At 41.4% G+C, this 22,086-nt stretch overlaps 3 protein-coding genes across 3 annotated transcripts; 2 read left to right on the top strand and 1 right to left on the bottom strand.

Annotated features, from left to right (window-relative positions):
- The first annotated feature begins 112 nt into the window (after positions 1–112).
- Positions 113–7,964, top strand: LOC147872847 (translocon-associated protein subunit beta-like). The gene is made up of 2 exons (XM_087355497.1): positions 113–5,201; positions 6,990–7,964. The coding sequence occupies exons 1-2, from the start codon at positions 4,629–4,631 to the stop codon at positions 7,074–7,076; spliced, it is 660 nt and encodes a 219-aa protein (XP_087211623.1). The 5' UTR covers positions 113–4,628; the 3' UTR covers positions 7,077–7,964.
- LOC147872846 (peroxisomal multifunctional enzyme type 2-like) lies at positions 5,260–17,069 on the bottom strand. Its single transcript, XM_087355496.1, has 14 exons — positions 16,992–17,069; positions 16,332–16,469; positions 15,337–15,481; positions 14,758–14,885; positions 14,413–14,529; positions 13,819–14,018; positions 13,325–13,385; positions 13,088–13,251; positions 11,651–11,774; positions 11,300–11,472; positions 10,726–10,902; positions 9,817–9,978; positions 7,222–7,363; positions 5,260–6,868 (listed from the first exon to the last, which is right to left on the bottom strand). The coding sequence occupies exons 1-14, from the start codon at positions 17,044–17,046 to the stop codon at positions 6,807–6,809; spliced, it is 1,848 nt and encodes a 615-aa protein (XP_087211622.1). The 5' UTR covers positions 17,047–17,069; the 3' UTR covers positions 5,260–6,806.
- Positions 17,070–18,059: 990 nt separating this feature from the next.
- Positions 18,060–21,992, top strand: LOC147872845 (uncharacterized). The gene is made up of 2 exons (XM_087355504.1): positions 18,060–19,427; positions 21,295–21,992. Exon 2 carries the CDS (start codon positions 21,363–21,365, stop codon positions 21,789–21,791), a length of 429 nt encoding a protein of 142 aa, XP_087211630.1. The 5' UTR covers positions 18,060–19,427; positions 21,295–21,362; the 3' UTR covers positions 21,792–21,992.
- Positions 21,993–22,086: the final 94 nt, after the last annotated feature.

Below are 22,086 nucleotides of genomic sequence, written 5' to 3'. Positions count from 1 at the left end.
TTGTTGGTATACCCCCAACTGAGCCCCCTTTTATATATTTGTGCATAACCCCCCTCATTCTATCATATTAGGCGCCCCACCCTCCCGTTAACCCACAATTATTTTTAGAGGGCAGAAATCAGAAATCAGAAATCGTTTGAGTCCTGAGTCCTGCCCTCGTTTTATATTTAGAACTTAATACTACTGTAAGAATTAAGAATTAATACTACTGTAAGAATCCGCTGGGTCTCGAACTGCCGATGTCGTATTCCGCAGGCCAGCACGCTATCCATTCGGCTACCAGGCTCCTACAAGATTACGATTCTGGATCTTCCTGATATATCGATGCCCTGCATTTCCCGCTCAATACGTAGTTTACTGGGTTCGCTACTAGAATTCGCTGTAGTCAAGTTCGCGCAGAGATAGAGAGAGAGAGTTGGTAAAATTTGTTGCGTGAATCTAGTCTTAGGTGCTGTAAGTTTATGTGTGCGAACAGCGATCTAGGTGGGCTGTCATCAGGTTACGGAATGATAGGGTGTTCTCGTTTAACGGTTGAGGTTATGTGTCGATGATTCCCGAGGAATCAAATAAATAAACGCCATGAGGCGTTTACGGCATTGATAAGTGACATTTATATACTCAGAAGTGTGTGTGGTGTGCCCCCCTCCCCAAGAACAAAAGTACATGTTCAATCAACTGCGTCATCAGAATGCTGTTTATTTTTGCATTTGTGTTAGTTAAAAGTGAATGCATTTTGTCTTTCTGGGAATAGCTGAGAGAAGAAGCTTAATTGATCCTTGGGATTTTACTCGGGGAAAAGCTGTCTGTCACCTGACCAGCCTACTGCTTGCCAGGAAATCAGTGCAGTATGTTCAGTACACTTGGCAGGCTCACTTCATATCGCAACAGAAACCTGACCTGCCTACTGCTTGTATCACAATGTTGTTGCACATTAAATCCCTTACCAGCTGTAACATTAACTTCACAAAGTTTACAGAACAGAATTGTTCCATCAGAACTAAAATATTCCTCACCGAAATCTTTAATGAAAGCTCTTAACTTTGCACTTTCAGAACACCACTTTTGGCATCTGAACTAAATGAAGGATTCACTGTAAATGCCCGAGAAATGTAGTTTCAAGTAAGAATTTCATACCCAAAATATGAATTTTATCCTCAAAATATAACCAAAATGATCCTAACCATGAATCACCAGTATTGTTCCCAACAAACTGTGGTCAACCGGTGTCCTTGAAGATCTAAACATGATTTTGTGATTGTAAATAAAATTTTCATGAAGCAGAGTCCTTGAGAAGCTAATAGTAGATCATACAGTAAAGACTGCACCAAACCCTTAATTTAGTATGACTCCTTCTTGTTCCTGTACGAACAAATATCTTTGAACAGAATGAGCAGTTGATTGATCCACTGGTTGCTTAGCCGCCTGACTGTGATTAAGAGATCAAGTGGCTAAAAGGGTGAATGAACTGACTAATTGATTCATAGGCTATTTAATAATTATATTTCAACCGTACAAATTACTTAATACTAAATGGGATTAGGATTATTGTGAATGGAGGATCCAAGACATGAAATTGTAATCTGAACAAAATTAAACAAACAGCGATGCAAATACATAGTAATTAAATGGCTAATTTGAAGGAAAAAAAACATGCACAAACAATATTGATTATATAACTATCCACTGCTAATACTAAAGTGCCACTACATTCCTTGGGCAACACCAACCACCCACTGGTTTCTTGATTTGAACACTTTCCCAAAAAAACAGCACAATTCATGAAGCTCCTCATTATGTAATTTTCTCTCGCTGCCTGTATGTTTCTCTTAGTTACATGTATTCTGCTCATCACAGACATCAGTGCAAGACACCAAGTTTAACACCCACACAAAACAGCAGGTGAAATAAGTAGCCATTATTATCTGTAATTAAGAACTTTTCCAAAAGCAGGAACTTTGAACAATGAAGCATGAACTGGCCTTCAACCTAATAGAGGAAATAAATGTCTTAAATATACTGTCTCTTAGTATAACGATATTGCACAGTTCAGTATCACCTCACAATTGAATAAATATAGTCATTTCTTTCACTCTGATGTTGGAAACATACATGGCACCTATCACACCGTGCAAAGACGTCCATTCGACACAGCCCACACTGACAGGTTAATATTTCCCACTTATAGGACCACAGTTACCTTGTTCTGTAGTGTCCTCTGTATCAATGAAACATTATGTCCATGTGACCATGCACTCTTTCTCCTACACAGTAACAATTCTAAGGCCATGTGATATCCCCAATTTCATCATGATCATGTAGTGACTGCTTACCATAATATACTACCAACATAATAAACAACAGGAAGCAGCAATTACCTGGCATGTCACAGCATTAGTGGGGGAGCCTACACAGACAAGACATGCAACATAAATCACATGCGTTGCGCATGCCAATCCAAATGTTCTTGGATCAGCACACAAGAACAAAACACAATTCTAACACACATGAAGAATCACAGCAAGGTGAAAAATCACTAACACACTGTCTGACCGGTATTCTACACTACTGTGAATGAAACAGTGATCCACAGAGCAATAAAATTAATTTAGTGTCCTACAAAACAACTCATTACAAAGATGGTTGCCTGCGACGTTGCACAAACTGATTTTTACATTAAATGGTGCAACAACCTGCAAGACAGCCACCTCCATATTCACTATCATAAGAACCTCAAAACTCAATTCAGTAATGGCAGATGACAAAGTTAAAATGAACAGAAGATCAAGAGAACTGAAATGGTAGATATTCACACCAAATTTCACAAAAACCAGTCAACTGCTGTGTAACTGAATCAGGCTAGATGGACATACACATGCAGCTTACTTAATTAATAAGACTGCTTTATAAGTCATTCAAAAACCACTGGATCAACTGGCATATTCTGATACACTATGATCAGATTCAACTGGAAGATCTGAGGAAACTGACAAAAAAAACCCTCTTCAGTCAGGACAGCAAATCCCCTGCTGAGACTTGTGCATAGGACGTAATTCATTTGAGAAACAGGAGTGCTAACACAACACTGCTATAATTTACTGGTAGAATCACTCCTTCCCAAACGAGGATTTGCACAGAATAGTTTTGTCCATGTACTACACAACAATTCAGATCATTTTTTCCTTACGCATAGGAGATATTTATTTATGGGGGATTTACACTAGTGACAGACTTCCTTCCTGTTGCTATAAAACAAGTTTGTGTCCCAAATTCCCCAAACCCTATTTCCTTCATGTATTCTAAAACACAGGTAACCCACAAATTTAGCATTCTGTACTTGCTATAGTACATTCTTTTCCAACTGAAACACATTTGCTCATCTTACATTCAGTTCACATATGAATAAAATGGGAAGAACCCTGAGAGAAGGCACAGACAGACCACAGAAATCACGTCCACAACATTCACAATAACACTCACCTGCGAGCTTCTTCATACTTAATCTGCTGTCGCAAGAACACCGCATTCTTCAGCAGTTCCTGTATGTTACCAAGGTTATCCTCTGCCCCCTCCATAGACTTCACTGCCCTGGAGAACAATACAACTGCTGAAAAAACTACACAAAGTTCTGGGAAGGTCTTGTGATTCTCACTTTTCTTCCAAATCATATATATATATATATATAGATAGATAGACACATGCACACACACCATATTTGGCGACTTTGTGTCAGGACTCAGGATCTTATTCCTTTGCCAGGCAGAAATGTCAAATGAATGAAGGTCTAAAATCACTAAGTTAATTGATTAAATAATAAGCTTTCCTTGTAACATAAAGAAATTACACTTCACATAATTCAAAATGTCAACTAGAAATGAGCAAGATGCTGCTACAAGCCTGTGGAAAAGTATTCACTTGGGAACAAGGTTCCTCTTGAATACTAGTGAACGAACAGAATTTCCTTTAAACCTTACCCAATGGCATACTCCACATCGTAGCAACGTCCCTGCAACTCATGATGCAGTCTGGTAACTTCTACCCTCTTCTCCACCATCGGGGGCAGTGCTTTGCAATGTTACGTATATAAGTTCAACATAAACAACTCAATCCATGTTTGACACGTTTTCAAACCTTTTTTAACTTTCATTTCCAATTCCGGGTCTGATGACAGAGACATCGACACGATTCTCAACACAGTTACGTTATATTACCGATAACAAAGCACATCCATATGTGCCTAATAATTATTCCAAATAATCGCATACGAAGTACAGCCGATTAACAAACTACAGTTCTGAGTTACAAAGCATGTTACAAACTATGGAACTTCTAAACTTCCGTGTTTAACAGTGAAGCCAAAACAGTTTCATTTTAACATTGGCAACGGCTGGAACGGTATATTTTATCGTCATTAACTTTTAAATTGGTGACAATGAAGGGAACCGGAACTAATTTTTAAGTGCGGTCATTGCCAGTAGGAGTCGAATTACATGCTTTGTTGCTTGTGAGTTGGCAACGAGTTGGAAGTTTTGATAAAGAAGTGCCATTCCGTTGGGAAAGATTCGAAGTACTCGTGCGTACAACACGTTGGGGAGTGTATAAATTAATATTTCGTTAAAAGTCTTGAAAGAATGAAATTTATAAGTATTTTTGTTCTCGCAGCCCTAGCTGCTTATGTAGATGGTAATGAGGAAGAAGAAACGGGTGCCAGATTGCTAATTTCGAAACAGATACTGAATAGATATCTGGTTGAAGACATGGACATAGTAGCTGGGATATTTAGATGTCATATTGTTTCAGAAACATTATCGTCCGGTTGTTTTTGCAGAATAGAAATTTTTACATATCATAGGCCGTTTATGTTACAAGCCAAAGAATATGGAGCATCTCATGATAATATTGTATTTAGTACCCATATAATACCAACATACCTCATAAACTTGTTTGATTATAACACACAACATTCTTTGCAGTACACACTATATAATGTTGGCACAAGTACTGCTCTTGGTGTTAAGCTGAGTGACAGTAGCTTTCACAAAGAGGCCTTCACTTTGGTGGGTGGTCAGCTCAACATCAAGATTGACAGGATCCCTGCAGGGACAAATGTATCTCATGTAGTAGCTGTCAGACCAAGGAAATATGGATACTTCAACTTCACAGCTGCAGAAGTCAACTACAGACCAACAGAGGATGCCTCTGAAGTGAGTTATCACTTGCATGGACCGTGGTCAAAATTTATAGAAATGTTTGTAATTTCCATTGTGCTGGTCCTAAATTATATATTTAGAATGTACAGGAAGCCATTGTAAAATAATGAGCATAAAACACAAATTCTTCAGATTGATAAAATGATTTTCATTTTGAAACATTTAAATATTATGTAAGACTTGAGGTTCTCACAGCGGTGAATATGAAGATTTCTGTCTTCTGGGTTATTGCGCTGTGTAGTCTGGTCGATGTTAACCAACGTTTCAGAGGTCATCCAGTTCACCATGGAGACTGAAAAGGACGGCCATCTCCCATTCCTCGACATAGACATTCACCGGAAACCTGACGGCTCATTAGGCCACAAGGTGTACCGGAAACCAACCCATACCGACCTTTACCTCAACTCCAATTCCCATCACCACCCGTCCAACAAACAGGCCGTGCTCTCGACCCTGGTACACAGGGCTAAAGCCCTTTGCGACCACGACAGCCTACAGAGTGAACTGGAGGCACTCACCACCACCTTCAGGAAAAACGGATACAGCAACCGTCAGATTCAGAAAGCTCTCAATCCGCCTGCGAGGCTGCCACCGCCTACTGAAAAACCAGCCTCGGTTGCCTTCCTGCCCTACGTCGGGACGACCTTCAACCGCATAAGCAGGTTGCTGGCCAGGCACGACATCAAGTCTGTTGGTCTTCCGCCAAAGAAAATTCCAAGTTTTCTCCGGCCGGTAAAGGACGACCTAGGACTGAAGACGCCTGGCGTATACAGAGTTCCCTGCGAGTGCGGAAAAGTCTACATCGGCCAGACAGGCCGTTCCGTTGAGGCCAGGATCAAGGAGCACGAACGCCACATCCGGCTCGGGCAGCCCGAGAAATCTGCGGTTGCTGAACACCGCTTCAACTTGGAGCACAAGATACAGCTAGAGGACACTTCTATCCTCTCCTCAAAAACCGGCTACATGGACCGGTTAATCAGGGAAGCCATCGAGATCGAACTTCATCCTGATAACTTTAACAGGGAAGATGGACTTCACCTGAGCCGGTCCTGGAAGCCTCTGATCCACACACTCCGAGGACTCCGAGAACGAGCAAGAGTGCGCCGCCAGAACCAACCAGACCACTAACTCGGCCCCTTTCAGGGCCTTTATCCATACAACTACACTCACCTTTCTCTCTCTACTTTCTCTCCCTCTCCCACCCTCGCCCACGTGCTACCATTGGTCCACTCCCATACCTGCTCCCATTGGCTCGGGGCAGGCTACACCTTTCACTTCCCTGCCTATAAAATCCAACTCCTCACACCCTATTGGCATATTCATCGCCCTGATGACGGAGGCAGTATGACCTCTGAAACGTTGGTTAACATCGACCAGACTACACAGCGCAATAACCCAGAAGACAGAAATCTTCATTTAAATATTACTTGGAAAATCCATCTATGGACACCATACTTGTTTCTGTCTGCTTCTCTGATATTCAAAGCTCATAATTAAAATGAACTGAGGACTGAATATAGCTAACATCAAAGCTAAAATTGAATATTAATCTCCAAACTTCTTACAAGTCTTCCAAGTGGTGTTCCTCAGGTTTCACCATCAAATTTCTGCATACATTTCATTTTTCCAGAACTTCTTGACAAATACATATGCCACAAAGCCTGTAATCATGTAAAATTCCTAAGTTTATCTCTTGTTTTGTTTTTTGGGTTTCTGTTAACATCGTCACACACTGCTCCTGTAGGACGCAACAGAAATGCATAACAAGTCTTTCCGTTTCAGCTGCAAGTGGCCGTGACAAGCGAACCCGGCGAGGGTCTCATCATTGCCTTCCGTGACTATGATAAGAAAACCCTGTCTCTCAAATGAGATACAAACCCAAGATCTGCCAGATATGAAGTAGGAGAGTTAACCGCACAGACAAAACGTTTAACCGATGAAAGTTTTAAGTTAGTCTGTATAAAATTTACTCTCTAACAGTGCTGTAAATCCATGACAACTGTGTGATACATACTCCAGGTGGCAACAGTATTGCCATCTTTGGTGATGTTGTACTGGAACACACCACCGATCTTCTTGGCACGCTCTGGGTTTGCCGCAACCCGCTTTTTCAGCAAGTCAAACACACCATCCGAATCCAGCGCTGATGTGGATGCCTGCACCAACAATGCAACCTCACATTACAGTTTACAAAGCCACCAACATCATACACCATTTCTGCATGTCTCTAGGAACCTGTTAACTCTCTGGTGATAGAAAACGAAGGTCGAACATTGCCAATACCAAACAGTATCACTAGCTGCAGGACCAAGCCACTTTGGCACAGTTCAAACACATCTGTATTTGTCTAAGATCCAGCTTAATATTATCCTCCCCTTAAATTCTCAGTCTTACTTATGTCCAATTTTTTTAACAGGATTCCCACCAAACTATGCATACATTATGTGTTTTCATCTTATGAACAACACATTTAGTCCTTTAGTTCACTATCCTAAGAATCCACTTATTTGATCCTTCAAGATCCCAAATAATATTTGGTTGTTTTCAAACACAATTTAGGTTCTTCACACAAAGAAAGAAACCATATTTTACAACCATACAAAAGTGGAAAAATATGGATATGATGTAATTTGATCTTTAGCATTACTGAGAGTAGTTTCGATGGTTACACACTCTGTAATCAATAATGAGTACTTCCTGAACGTGTTAAATATTTATGAATACTATATTTTTAGCTTAAAAACAAATGCAAAACAATGTTCATATTTTCATTCTATGTCAGGACATGAGATGTGCCTCTCAACTACAAATTCCAGTTTTCACTTCCCTCACCTTGGTGGACCTCATCACAGCAGGCATAGTGACTGACTGATGCAACCAGCATACATCAGAGCTACTCACTTGTGTTTCTTCCATGACCTTGAACACAGCTACTGTACTGTACTGTACTGTACATGTTATCAAGACAACCTTACATGTAGGCTAAAGTGCAAAGTCTTTCCTGCCTCCTTGACAGTGACTCAGCTAGTCAAAAAACTTACTGCTTTTACAAAACAAAGGTTCATTATTCTGTTACACAAAACACACACAAATGGCCATATCATGACTCGGCTCCACCCCCAGCTTCATGCCAAAATTTTTTTCCAAGTCTAAGCCAATTTCTGACCTAATGACATTTTACATAAACAAGTGTAGTGAAACAATGTATTCATGTGACAACTTCTCTTTGTCTCCCACAGTTCACTATTCACAAAGCACTAAGTGAACTGTACAAATCGTGAAGTTTGTTCCTCACTTTGCCCACTGAAGATGCAAATATCCTGAGAAATTGATTTGCAGATATTTACCATAAGCTGGAAATGTAACTAGGAAAGAGAAAACAAAGAAATTCCATAGAGCTCTTGAGTAACCTCTGAAGACCAACTAGGAAATTAAAGAAAATAATTAACCCCTTCAGCCACAGTGAAGGTGCATAATATTCTATCAATCCATTGTTACCTCAAAGAAAACACAACACGTCTCCACGACAACACTAAACTAGTTAATGCTGCTTAGAGAAATAAATTACTGTTTATTCTGAGATCAATATAAAACCCACATTATATATTCTGTGGGCAAAATGCAGAGATAATGACTGTTACAGCAGGTGGTACATACAGTTACAACTCAGCTTTAAAGGGTTAAAATGGATCTTACTGAAGATGTGATACTAGCAATGCTGTAATGTTTGGGATCTTAACAAAAAGGTAACATAACCTTGTCACTGAGAGTAAGAAATTGCTAGGCTGAACAATGCAGGTTATCACAAGATAACAGAATATCAGTTACACTTTATATCGATTATAAACACAACTTGCAATCTGTAGGAACAAACACCACACAGCTCAGGCCTGCCTCATGGACTTATCTTGAACCACTTGAACACAATCCACAACCTAACACCCAGTATTTTAAAGATCCATTTTAATATTACACTCCCATCTATGAGTTGGTCTCTGAAGCCATCTCTTCCCTCAGGTTTTCCACACAAAATTCTGTACTCATTTCATGTCTTGCTCATGCATGCTGTATGCCCTGCCCATCAGAGCTTTCCTATCATTTTACTAAAAATCCAGAATTAAATCTTATATTTGGCTCATTAAACCCACACTAAATTAAACATTCTCCAACACACAATTACAGAATTTACATCAAAATGTACATTTATATTAAGTAAGCTTTACATGCAAACAACACAGCTCAAATGCTTCGTCTTGTTTAGTAGCAGTGTACTGCATAATCAAATTGCATTTTTCTGTGAGGAACCTGCAATATGTGTGACTTTTTATTTCCACTGCGTAGACATGAAATTTGACACAAAAATTTCATTGGAAAAGCTGAAAGGAAAACAGTACTTGGGAGATCTACACACACACACACAGACATTACTAAAATGCACCTTAGAGAAATATGATGTGAAGAGATAGATAGGACTCAACCAGCTCATGACAGAGCATAAGGGCAGAATTATGTGAACGTGATGAAAGGCCAGCAGCAACGAAATTTCTCACCAGCAGAACAACCATCATCAAAGATGATCTTGGCCCATCAGTCAGCCACAAAAACGTACCTTGTGCTGCGGGACGGATGCCTCGGTGAGATCGACATATGCGCCAGATATCACCACGCTCCCCGTCTCTTTCACCTTGGTCTGAAAGTGGATACGGTTCCCCTGTTGCCACATGTCAGTCTGTAGTGTCTGCCCAGGGATAACCGGCTTGCTGAACCGAGCCTGTAAACCAGTGACAGTCATCATTTTCTTCATACCCTCACACTCTGATGGCCTGTGTAGTGCAACGATCTAAACCATATTAATGGGGATATCAGGTTGCATCTCAGTCCAGTTTCTGACTATCCTTCTCAGGCTAATCAGAGTTCTCCTCAGTCCCTCCAAAGAACTTCCAGCATAGTAACATGAAAATTAATATTACTGCCCCTTTCCAAATTCATACCCATTCATTATCCTCTCATTCTATCTGATGCTATATAACCTCTGAAAATGAAACACATTCATGAAATAACATCATATTTAACAATCTCTCTGATGGAAAAAAAGTACAAAGAACTTACAAAGCAACAAGATGATAAAATTAAAAAGAAGAGACTGAAATGGTAAAATGTTATGAACAGTCCTCCGGAATTACAACTTAGAAATATACTATCAAGCCACACCATTGCACCATGCTTCACATGAATATTTTTTTACTTACCATAGGCCTCCCTTAACGTATCCACTGTGAATGGGAGTCACGGTTATGAAGTATTCCAACAGGGATGCGAGAAAATAGGAAAGCATGTGGAAAGAATAAGAAAGTACAATGACTGACATCAACTGAACTGTACATCAGACACGGAAGAGGCAAGTGAAAAATGCTGTGAACACAAACAATCCATAGAACAACAGAAAGAGGGTGCTGGAATGTTATCATGAGAATGTGAAAATAGGAAAGCCCCAAAAAGAGATGTTTCTATTACACACCTTTATGGCTTTGAATTTGGTTGGATCATTATCCACATACTGCTGTAGGACATGGCGGGCTGAGAAGCCCAGCGAACACAGACCGTGCAGGATGGGCCGATCAAATCCACCAAATGCAGCCACATTCGAATCAATGTGAAGTGGGTTGCGGTCTCCAGACAGTCGGTAGAGTGCAGCCTGCAGGAAATAATGTTGAAGTGAAGAAACATTGACAATTAATTTGTAGGTGTGTTTATGATCTCTCTCCATACTAAATTCTACAGACTTAGCTGCAGTGTTTCATTAGTCATAATTTTCACACACAGCAATAAGTGCAGATTCAAAGCAGTCAGCATTTTCAGTCTACATCAAATAATCTTAAGGATGCACATTTTACAAAGCTCTATCACCACAAATATGTCAAGATCTTAATTAGATTGTGCTTCTTCTCCATATTTCACACGTTAGTACTACTGACAGAAGAAACTAAAAATACATACACAGAATAAGAAAAGTTACATTCACCCCCCCCCCCCCCTCAAAGAAAAATAACCAAAGAGCCTCACACGTAACACATGCTACCCTCTATTCTGACCTGATCAAGAGACGTGTGTTGCTCAACAGACAAATCAGGAATCCGCTTTGGTGGTTCTGCTGTTGGCACATCATAGGGTGAAGTACGCTTGTCTGTAACACCCTTCATTCCAACAGCAAATGTTGTCAGCAGGGACTGTGCCACCTTCTCACCACTTTCATCAAATGTCTCCACTGCAATAATGACAACAGACAGCAACTGAATTTGTATCACCTTGAAGACTAGACTTTTAAACCACTTATATTCCCCCTAGCCTAGACAGATCAAAGAAAAAGAGACACGTTACAACTGCACGAACCAAGTTGACAGAAGTTACAAATGGAATGATCATACTGCACAATTTTATCTCACCTTCCACCAGCACAACAGTCCCGGATCCCTTGTCCAACACATCCACCACCTTGCAGTGCACCTCAAGAGTCCCTTCACTGTTGATGGGACGCAGAACCTCCAAGTACTGCTCACCATGCAACATCTGGCAACATAGCAGCAACACGATCCTCCTCAGTCAACTCCAATTATGTACTCAATCGTTTCTCATTCCTTTGTGCCTCATCAGCAACCCTAAGGTTCATAATCCAATCATTCTCTACGTCGAAACCACTGAACTATCTTTAAGTTAGCAGAACTTCTCGAATCCATTTAGTGGAAAGAAAGAAAGAAATACTTTATGATATATCTGCAAAAACAACTGAATACTGTCATTTGTTTACATGACCGAGTGGCATGCCAGTGGGAAGCATCTACACTCTGTGCAGCTAACTGAATCAGTGTGAATTCTATCCTCACTCTCTCTATGGTGCAGGATATTCTTTGAAAAACTGACTGTATACTTGGCTTCTCAAAAAATAGAACACTTTCTTTATAGAAGCCAAAGGTTCATCACTGAGTTCACAAAAGCCTGCCATAAGACTAACCTGAGCCAGCTGCATCCAGTTTGCTCCATAGATTCCTATCTCCCAAAGGTCCATCTCAACGCCATCCCACCTACGCCAATGTCTCACCCACAATCTCCTCCCTTCAGGCCTTCTAACCAATATCTTGTAAACACCCCACCCCTCCACAATGCGTTCCGCATGTCCCGCCCGTCTTATCCTCCTCGATTTAATCGCCCTAACAGTATCAAGTGAGGGGTACAGTCCGTGAAGCTCATAATGCAATTTTCTTCCTGCCTCTTAGGTCGAAATATCCTAAACACTCTGTTCTCAAAGACCCTCAATCTATGTTCCTCCCTCAAAGTGGGAGACCAAGTTTAACACCCATACAGCACAACTTTTGTATCTTTAGTTTTCTTGATGTGAGATGAGAGGACAAAACATTTTGGACTGAATGATAGCAAGCATTCCCCGAGTCCACACCACACTGCTCAATTACAACTTCACTAGCATAGAATACGACCTGAATGATCCTCCGTTGCACTGAACAGAAAAACAACTCACTGCAGTATTATTTTTGCAGAAGCTGGATCTGCTTTCATTCCATGAGGACCAGCAGACTTTTAATTTCTTCCTCACTGCATGTACAGTGAACTAAACAAGTCAAGTGCGATGGAGACTGGCTATTATATTCGTAATAGACAAAGCACAGGCAGTAAAATGTGCCTTGCGTTAAGATATATGGACATGTTCAGCTGCGAAGGCAAGAAATGCACATACAGAGATAAAAACACAGCAAGAAGATTGTGAGGTGGCTCAGGGTTGCATCCGAAGGCAGGCTTCGAAATGACCGATGCTGAACCTTGCGGTTATCCTCAAAAGAGTCTGCTTATCAAGACATAACCTCACTTACCCTGGCAGGATTGAAATCCCTGCCACTGAACACCTCAGCAGTAACACTAGACTCCATCACGGCAGACACGCCTTGCAACACGAGGAACGTCGGCAACGCAGAGAAGTCTGCGTGGCCTTCATACAGGAATCTCAGGTCACTTGGGTTGGTCACAGTGCTACCAACTGCAATAAAACAAACACATTACTTGTCTGTCACACTGTCACAAACACACGCACATAATGGCACATTACTCACCTCCCAGTGCATACAGGATCAGGTCACGAGGAGTGTATTGGAACTTTGTCACAACACTCTTCTGGAAAGGAAATCAGGACCTTAAACCATGTTCACAGAATAAGTGTCACCAAGAAGACAAAAGAAGTTCAAGTCTGCACAAACATTAGCCACCATCAATACTTGGATGGCAGCACCAGCCATTGCCAAAACTAATGTACACCTCATTTAACAAAATACTGGACCTCCAGTGGCGTAAGCCACAATGAAGCAGTCAGCTTCTTCCAACACCATACGCAAGAAACACACAACTGAAGTAACGTAAACCACGTACTACAATTATGGCGACGGGCTAAAACCCTGTACACAATAAACAAAATTAATTCTGCTCATTCATACGTCTTATACTACACTCCCTCTATACACCTCCACTGGATGGTGCTTAGACACAGGGGTAACTTGAATAATTACTATCTGAAAGCATATGTAAAAAACTACATCGAGTCATAACTCACGCCATCAGAAGAAAGCCCAGAGTTCGACTTCATCTGCTCCAGAACGGTCATCAGGGTACCAGATGCCTCCTGGATGGACTCCAATTTAACGGCAGCAGACATATCTTTCACCTTGCCCCAGTTCTCACGAACAGCCTCTGGTGTCACCAGCTCATTCATCTGTGCACGCAGCAGGCCGCCCGGTGAACGCACCAGATAACCTGAAGGTTGTCAGACAAGAACGCATCCTGATGGAAAGTTCTGCCGACACTCAGCACGGGAGGTAAACGGTTCTCTGCTTGTCTATCATTACTGCGTTTCATGGCTATTCCAAGCTGTCTCACTGAAATCAGGACCCTTGAAACATGAATCCGGTCATTCTACCGCTGTTGACACATCTACGGAAGTCCACATGCAGATTCTGCGACTTATCTACGATTGTGATTTGCAGTGAAAAAATCATTTCTGCATTTCACTGAAAGAGCAACAACAGACCCAACCTTCATGACCCTAATGAAATGCAGTCCTGTTTTGGACGGCATCACATCACTCAGAACCAGTGGTGTCGTTACAGGCATCGAGCATATTCCGAACAGGGGTGCCACTGACACTTACATTTTCCTGCCCAGCCAGCAGCAGACTCGATGATGGAGCCAGTCTCCTCACAGGATTCGTGACACAGCCACGTGACGACTGGCGCAATCAGCTCTGGGCGCAGCTGCGCAAAGAAATCTGTGCAACAAACAAGTGACTTATCAGTATCACATTAGTGTTTATAATCATGAGACAATATTAAAAACTGCTGATAACAGATCTCCAAAACATGAACTATTTATTACAACTGATAATATGACAAAAGGGTGAATATACTTCCAAAATGCACTGTTTGCATCACTTTGATGTTCATTTATTGTAAACAGAAGTGACACACTGTCAGGCTTTAGTATCAGCAGCACCCACCAGGTGGCAGGATGTCTTCAGTAAGCCGGGATGCCGCAGTTGGCACAATCACATTGCAGTGGATGTTGTCCTTCCTGCCCTCTATCGCTAACGTATTGTTCAGACCGACCAGCCCCATCTTGGCAGCACTGCAACCATAAAAAAAACATACATGGACTCTTCCCAAGAAATGCATAAAGCGGCCATCGCTCACACCAACTTTCTTATTTGAGAACAACTTTTCAGCCGCACGAATTACACAGTCCTGAAAGGAAGAGCGATGGTGAATGACGAACTGGAGAGGATGTAGAAGTGACCCTCGGTTATATAACACACTATCCCAGCATCTGTCTTGAGGAACTGTGGGGGAAAACAGTTTCTACCATTTCTGGCAACCAAAGACAAACTTTTATTTTTATAAATAACCAGAATGTTAAATCAATATTTCATAGGCGGGGGGAGGGGTGTATTGTAATTAATACTTTTAAATCCCAAAGATATTCAAAGCAGAACAGATTAATGTCCAAGATATCACGCACACATTATACAAATGATCAATCCTATGAAAGATAAATATACTAAAGTGTCACTAACACCGACCTGTAGTTTGCCTGCCCAAAGTTCCCATATAGACCAGAATTGGAGGATGTCACAATGACACGTCCATACTTTTGTTTACGGAAGTGAGGCCACGCGGCTCGAGTTGCCTTGAAAGCACCTGTTAGGTGTACGTCCTGAATTAAGCCTGCAACAGTAACAAATGATCATTAAACCTCAACAGCACTAGTAACTAGACAAAAAAGCATGCAAAACCATCCCTGAACTCAAGAAATCTACCATAGTCCCTTTTCTTTTGGCCTCCTATACAATATCAATAACAGTCAAAACAGCTCAGCATAGCAGACAGTATTTGTCAAGGTTTTCCTCAGCCTCTCTAGGCAAATGCCATGGACAGTCTCTTGAAACTGGTCAGAACCACAATGAGAATAGACGCTTGTGAATTTTAACTCTTTCAGAATTAGTCTCTGCAGAAAAATGATATTCCAATTTCACTGAACTATCAGACTTTAAGGTAAAATGGCCCCTGGGACAGCTACATAATATCCAGTCACTGGCGCTCTTAGTTTTCTGCCTGACTGACTGTAGCAGTCCAAATACACTGAAAGTACCCCACAATCTGATATTATGGCCAAGAATAAGATTTAATCTCAAACATACTCCAGTCTGCGTCACTAATCCTGGAGAATGACTTGTCCAGGATGCCAGCATTGTTCACTACCACATCTACTCGTCCAAACTCTTCCAGAGCCGTCTATATAATCTTCTCTCCATTCACCACAGAATCATAGTTGGCTACAGCCTTGCCACCTACCAGAAACAAAACAATCTACGATACAGATGCAATCCCGCGGTGCTGCGACTTCACCGTAAAACAGAAGTTGGAAAGGAAAGGGAATCAGACGGAGGTGGTAGAGGGGGACACAAGGAAGCAGTTTGTAAGAAGGAAGGAGAAAGAGAAGAGGTGAGAGGACAAACAAGAAACTTACATGCAAATGCAGTAGCAGCCAACAAGCATCATAATGCACTAAACCCACCTTTGTGCCGGATCTCTTCTACAACACTGTCTGCTGCACTGCTACTCTTCCCATCGCCATGGCGACCACCACCAAGGTCATTCACCACAACTGATGCTCCACGCTCCGCAAACAGCAGGGCATATGCTTTACCCAGGCCTGAAACATAAAGTCATGGCTGGTCAGAATTATGAGGAACTGGCACACAAGAAATGATAAGTGGGTGAAACGACACACAGAACTGTTCATTACAAGAAGTTGTAAGCAAATGCCATGATTAATACGATTATGAGACAATGGAAACAGACAAATGATAAAAGAGAAGGGTATTAACTCACCTCTGCAGTGCACACATCACATGGCATGTGGAGTCTCATCATACTTTAATATTATCATGACAACTTTTATCCATGGAAATGGACACACACAAACTGGTACAATTAAAACTGGAAACATACTGTTGTAGCAGCCCACACCCTTCAATTTCATATTTTTGTCTTAACAAATGAGGGAAAGAACTATATTTTTTTTGTACAATATAGTCATTAATGAAGCTGAAACCGCGAAGACAAGAACGATAACCTAAAATAATTTCGACAAGAATTAAATATTTCCGAAAGAAAGTCTTGCATACTAGAAAAGCGATCAGGCACAAACATTATTTTCGTGTACGATAATCACCTGCATCAGCTCCTGTAACTACAACCACTCGGCCATCGAATCGCAGATCTGTCATGCTTAATAGGGCCCTACAGAAGTCCGAACCTGAAACAAGACGAAGTTACGTGACCAAACACACGGATAAGGTAGTACAAGTGCAAGATTAACCAGTACTTCGTACCTTGTTTACTTTCGTGTGTATAACTGCGAAGTCATCGTCAAGAAATAATGTAACCGTTAAAATTATAATACAACGCACAAATTGCTAAATCTTACTACGTACGATAAATCCGCCGCTGTCTAGTCGTAGACTCCAAGACACAATCCACTACCACGAGATCATCACAGTTTGTGTGCTTGTTTTTTCAGACCTTCGCATCAGATACGGCCAGTCTGCTGTCTGACATAACTGCAAAACCTCTGTACAAGAAATATGTACTGTACTTCAAAACAGGTTACGAAAGTGATCGACGCAATTTCGCTAGTCATTCTTTCCCATATCGATATATTTAGATTAATGCAGTGCTACCAATAGTATCAGTAGATCTAGCGAAAATGTTCGAAAGCAACAAATGGCATTTTACCTGTCTGAATGTAGAGTTCCCAAATTGAGATATTTCCTTGCCCTACTTTCACATTTTATACATTGTATCATAATATCCCATAGAAACTGTACTTACTGCTTTTATTTTTCTTAACTCATGTCACAGTTTTCCTGCCTATGTTATTAATACAGAAAAGAAACATGACTAACTTAAAAGCATGAAGTAACAAGGGGAATATGCTTACTGCCTTCATCACCAGAGAGATCGCCTAATAATGGTGTCAATTTATATTACACTACACTGCGCAATATCCCACAACGCTGTCATCTTCACACTCTTTTCCCATGAGCATCTGCTCTACACAAGGAAGTTAAATCAGCAACTAGGATGTGTCTTACTGAAGAACATTAGGAAAGAGCATGCAAATTGCAACAATGAAAATTAAATGTGATACTGAAAGCTGAATAAAGCTAAAGCAGTGTTAAATGTATTTTTTATAAATTACTATGATATTTTAATGTCCCCAGTCCAAGACTGTGGGATTTCATGTCAGTGACAACTTCAGATCAATTTATAAGATGTCACTAGTAAGATGGGATGTCTTAAAATTCAAGGTCGTGCAGACACATGTTCATGAATTTCTTATCTCATACCATCACACTGACAGTCCCGAGTTTCAGGCACACAAAGTTACAGCATAACAAAAGCATGCGAGTCACAGTAAGAATTGAGGTTCTCACAGTGGCGAGTACGAATATGACTCGTTTTCTGTGTTGTAATGCTACAACCCAGAAGGCAGCCATCTTCATGTGACTCACAATTTATTTATACTTTATTTAACGATGCTGTCACTAGCTGAGACTTTATAATGTCGAGTGAGAGGATGATAGTAAACAGAGAATTGGAAAACATGTGGACAGAAGTGATCATGGCCTAATTTAAGGAACTATCCAAGCATTTTCTGGAGGGACTGAGGAAAACCACAACAAGCCTTCGTCACGATAGCCAGTCTGCAGGCCAAGATCTGAACCCAGGACCTGCCAAACATGTAGCAGGAGTACTAACCATTCAACTATGATGTTTTGTGTGATTCACAAGATACAAACAATTTTATTACACATAATCAACTGGTTACCGTAGTAAACCGACGTTTCGGGAACAAACTCTGTCCCCATCTTCAGGGTTTGTTCCCGAAACGTCGGTTTTACGTGGGCAAGGAACTGAGACAATTGTCTGTATGTCGGATCTCGCGTGGTGGCAGATTTTGAGCAACTTCAATTCTATCTCCGATAATGACAATGACTTCGTGGATTCAAACTTGTTACCCTAAAATATGAAGCCAGCGAATGTGAACATTTGCCAAGTGAACTCTGAAAACCAGAGATGAGCTAAATGTGGAGCGGAGAATTTCCCGAAGCGATGCCTACCGACGCCAGTTCGCGTTCAGTTTCATCAAAATCCGTTCAGCGCTGTTGAGGGCAGCAACCCGAAAGTTCGCTACGCGGGGCATTCTCCTCCTGAGCCAGCTTTATCCACACAACCTACTTCCCTCGCCGGCCCGCGGTAAATTCGAGTAAAGATTCCTGTTAGTCCCCGGGTCTGGATTAATCGAGCAGGGCGAGTTATTAAGCGAACGACCAACATTCCGTAATTCTTTGGCAGGCCCAGCCCTCGCACAACGCCGAAGGCCAGATCACAAATAGCGGTCAAGGTCAGGGAACCGTCTCCATGGAAACAACCGACAGTCGGAGAGACCCAGAAAAACGACTGGCGGCATTTCTCAGGAGCTACAAGAAAGGAATTAGCACGTCTCTCGAGCAACTGACAGTTGCCTACACTTCCGCGAAGGATCATCACCGCATTCCCCAGAAGCTGAGGTCCGAACTCCATCCGAATTAAATTCAGACACTGTGTAAGTTCCACGTATTGAGATTAAGCAGATGTAATATGAGAGCGCCCTCACAGCTCGCAACGCCTCCTGTGATAACAGTTTCCTTATGATGTCATCGCCTGTAACGAGATCACGTGTGAGGTCGCACTCATAAAGAGAATGACATCACGCCACCTTCTTCGATATTATACATAAACTTCATGGTCCCAGGGCGCGTGAACTTGATCTTGTCTTGAGACTGAATAAAACTCTTCATATTATTATCTACAAACTGACAATCTTCAGCTATTTCAATCTGCCCGCCAATCCTACGAAATACTACCAACGTCTGAGGAAGCCGATTACCAACTTTACCTCAGGCACTTCCAAGCGTATTACAACTGCACGACGCACCTTCACATTCTCCCGCCCGCAGTTCACAATCTTCTGTTTCCCGTCTCCTCTCTAACAACGAATGTTTCCTACTGTTTTGTATGGGTGTGAAACCCGGTCTTTCACTTCAAGCGAAAACACAGACTCGGGGTGTCTGAGAAGAGAGCGCTGAGGGTAATATCTGGACCCGAGACGGATGAAGTGACAAGAGCGAGGAGGAAACTGCGTTATAAGGAGATAAGAATTTCGTTCAGAATTTGACTAGCCGACCGACCGAGGGCTGAAGAAGGACTCTGCTCCATGCAGCTCGTTCTGGTCAGACTTTTACATCGCCAAGGATGCTGCAATCAATAGGCGTTCGGTGTAACCCAGTTATCGGCAACGTAGTCTGAAATCGGTTGTCAGCTTTACTGCGGGGCGTGGTGGCAACTTAACTTTCACAGAATACATTTTTATACGCCAAGGAACGGGGTCCTGCTCGATGCCTGACAGTCACGAAATTTGCAGGACTCATAAGTTCACTGTCGCTTTCATAAATGCCAGACTTAACCCTCTAAATCCCGAAGCTCGCCTAATTAGACAAAAGTGGTTAGTTGTTTGCGTTTTTATAATACAATATAACGTCTTCTAGACTTAAACACGTCATGCAATGAATGGATTATTACCAGGTTTTTGCGATCTACTTCCCTAGAAACTGCACCAGCGTCTGACATGAGATATTTTCTCAACTCTTCTCTTATCTCGCCTCCTGCTCGAGATAAGGAGTGCGTGTTTGGTGGCGTTGTTTCCACGTCATTACTGAAGTGATAGAAAGTTTTTCCAGATTTTTACTAGGAATCCATCGCGTAACAGGCGACTAATATCAAATCATCACATGTCTCCGGCAAAATGTTTATGTGTGTATAAAACACTCAAAATACTTGGCAAATCAACCCAAATGCATTTTCCGATACCCTTCCGGCACGACAAAGGCGATAATTGAATGTCTGTTCAGTTACGTCATTCTTTGCAACTTCATCAGATACGCGTCGAGACCCGATGCTTCGCCTGAAAGTTAGAAATGGTTCCCGGAAGGCACTCAGGACCCGGAAGATTAAAGTTATTTCCAATAATCACCTTCTTTGCCATATGCACCGACGTCGACCGCAATAAACTTGTAATTAGCGTCCACGATGGCTAAAAGAACGATAGAAAAGAAAGCTTTGTAGTTGAAAGAGATTGGCTCCAACGGCGTTCGGAAAATTCCATTTTATCCAAAATTCGTTTGAAATGCGTTGAAACTCTCGTTGCGTAGGTTCAGGCATGAGTTGAGGTACCAACTTGTTTCTTAGACACCTAAGAACCTCTTTCACGATTGGTGAAATATGACGCGCTGATATACGGTAAGCAAACGATAGTGAAGCGTAACTTTCGCCAGTCGCCATAAATCTGAAGGGAAAAAATTGTCAATCACTCAATAAGTGATATCGTACACAAAGAACACGCACACGAAAATGGGCGTATTTTCTCATTTCAGATGGAGACTGTAGAAAACGCTGGAAGTATATACGGGATTCATACAATCGATTTAAACGCAAAAGAAAAATGTCAACCGGATCAGCTGCACCACCGAAAAATTCTAAGTGGGATTTTTTCAAGAGACTCCAATTCTTAGAACCGGTTTCAACAGAAAGACCTACTGCATCTAATGTTGAGTCAGATTCAGCGGCAAACGCACAGTTTGAGACTCGGACTGAAAACAGCGAAGGTTGTCCAGATGAAGCATCGCAGTCCTCTGTACCACAGCCTCCACGACGAAAAAGACGCAACAACAATCATGATGATATTCTTGATAATCTCGTGCAACAGTTAAGTGCCAACACTGATACAGAAATTGAAGACGAAATTGCTTCATTTGGGAACCACGTAAAGGCTCCACGTTTGAAAATACAAGCTAACATTTTAAGTCACTATGAAGTGATTCAGATGGATATGCGAGGAGCAACATGGGATGTCCAACCCAAGTTCATCTGAGGTATTCTCCTATAAGAACTGCCTCGACCCCCGAACCAACCAACATCACAGAATGAAGACAATTGTCATTACATTTGTGACATAATTAGTAATAATACAATATAAGAAACTTAACCGTAACGTGAGCGACAGTTTTTGTTGTTTGTATGTTTTTCCTATTAAACTCAGTGCGTAACCAAACTGCTTTTGATTCAATCTGAAATAACTCCTGAAACTTTCTTCTTCTAATGATAAATGATTCTTTATTAACAGACAGAAAGACCCTTCTTCGCGTCTGGTTTTGAATATTGAACTC

Source organism: Zootermopsis nevadensis, unplaced genomic scaffold, assembly GCF_977971745.1.
Source record: "Zootermopsis nevadensis isolate Lab colony 2312 unplaced genomic scaffold, Znev_1.0 Znev_ptg000024l, whole genome shotgun sequence".
NCBI classification, from domain to species: Eukaryota; Metazoa; Arthropoda; class Insecta; order Blattodea; family Termopsidae; genus Zootermopsis; species Zootermopsis nevadensis.
Note: the sequence above shows the minus strand (reverse complement) of the source record. Positions and strands in the feature narration are given on the sequence as shown.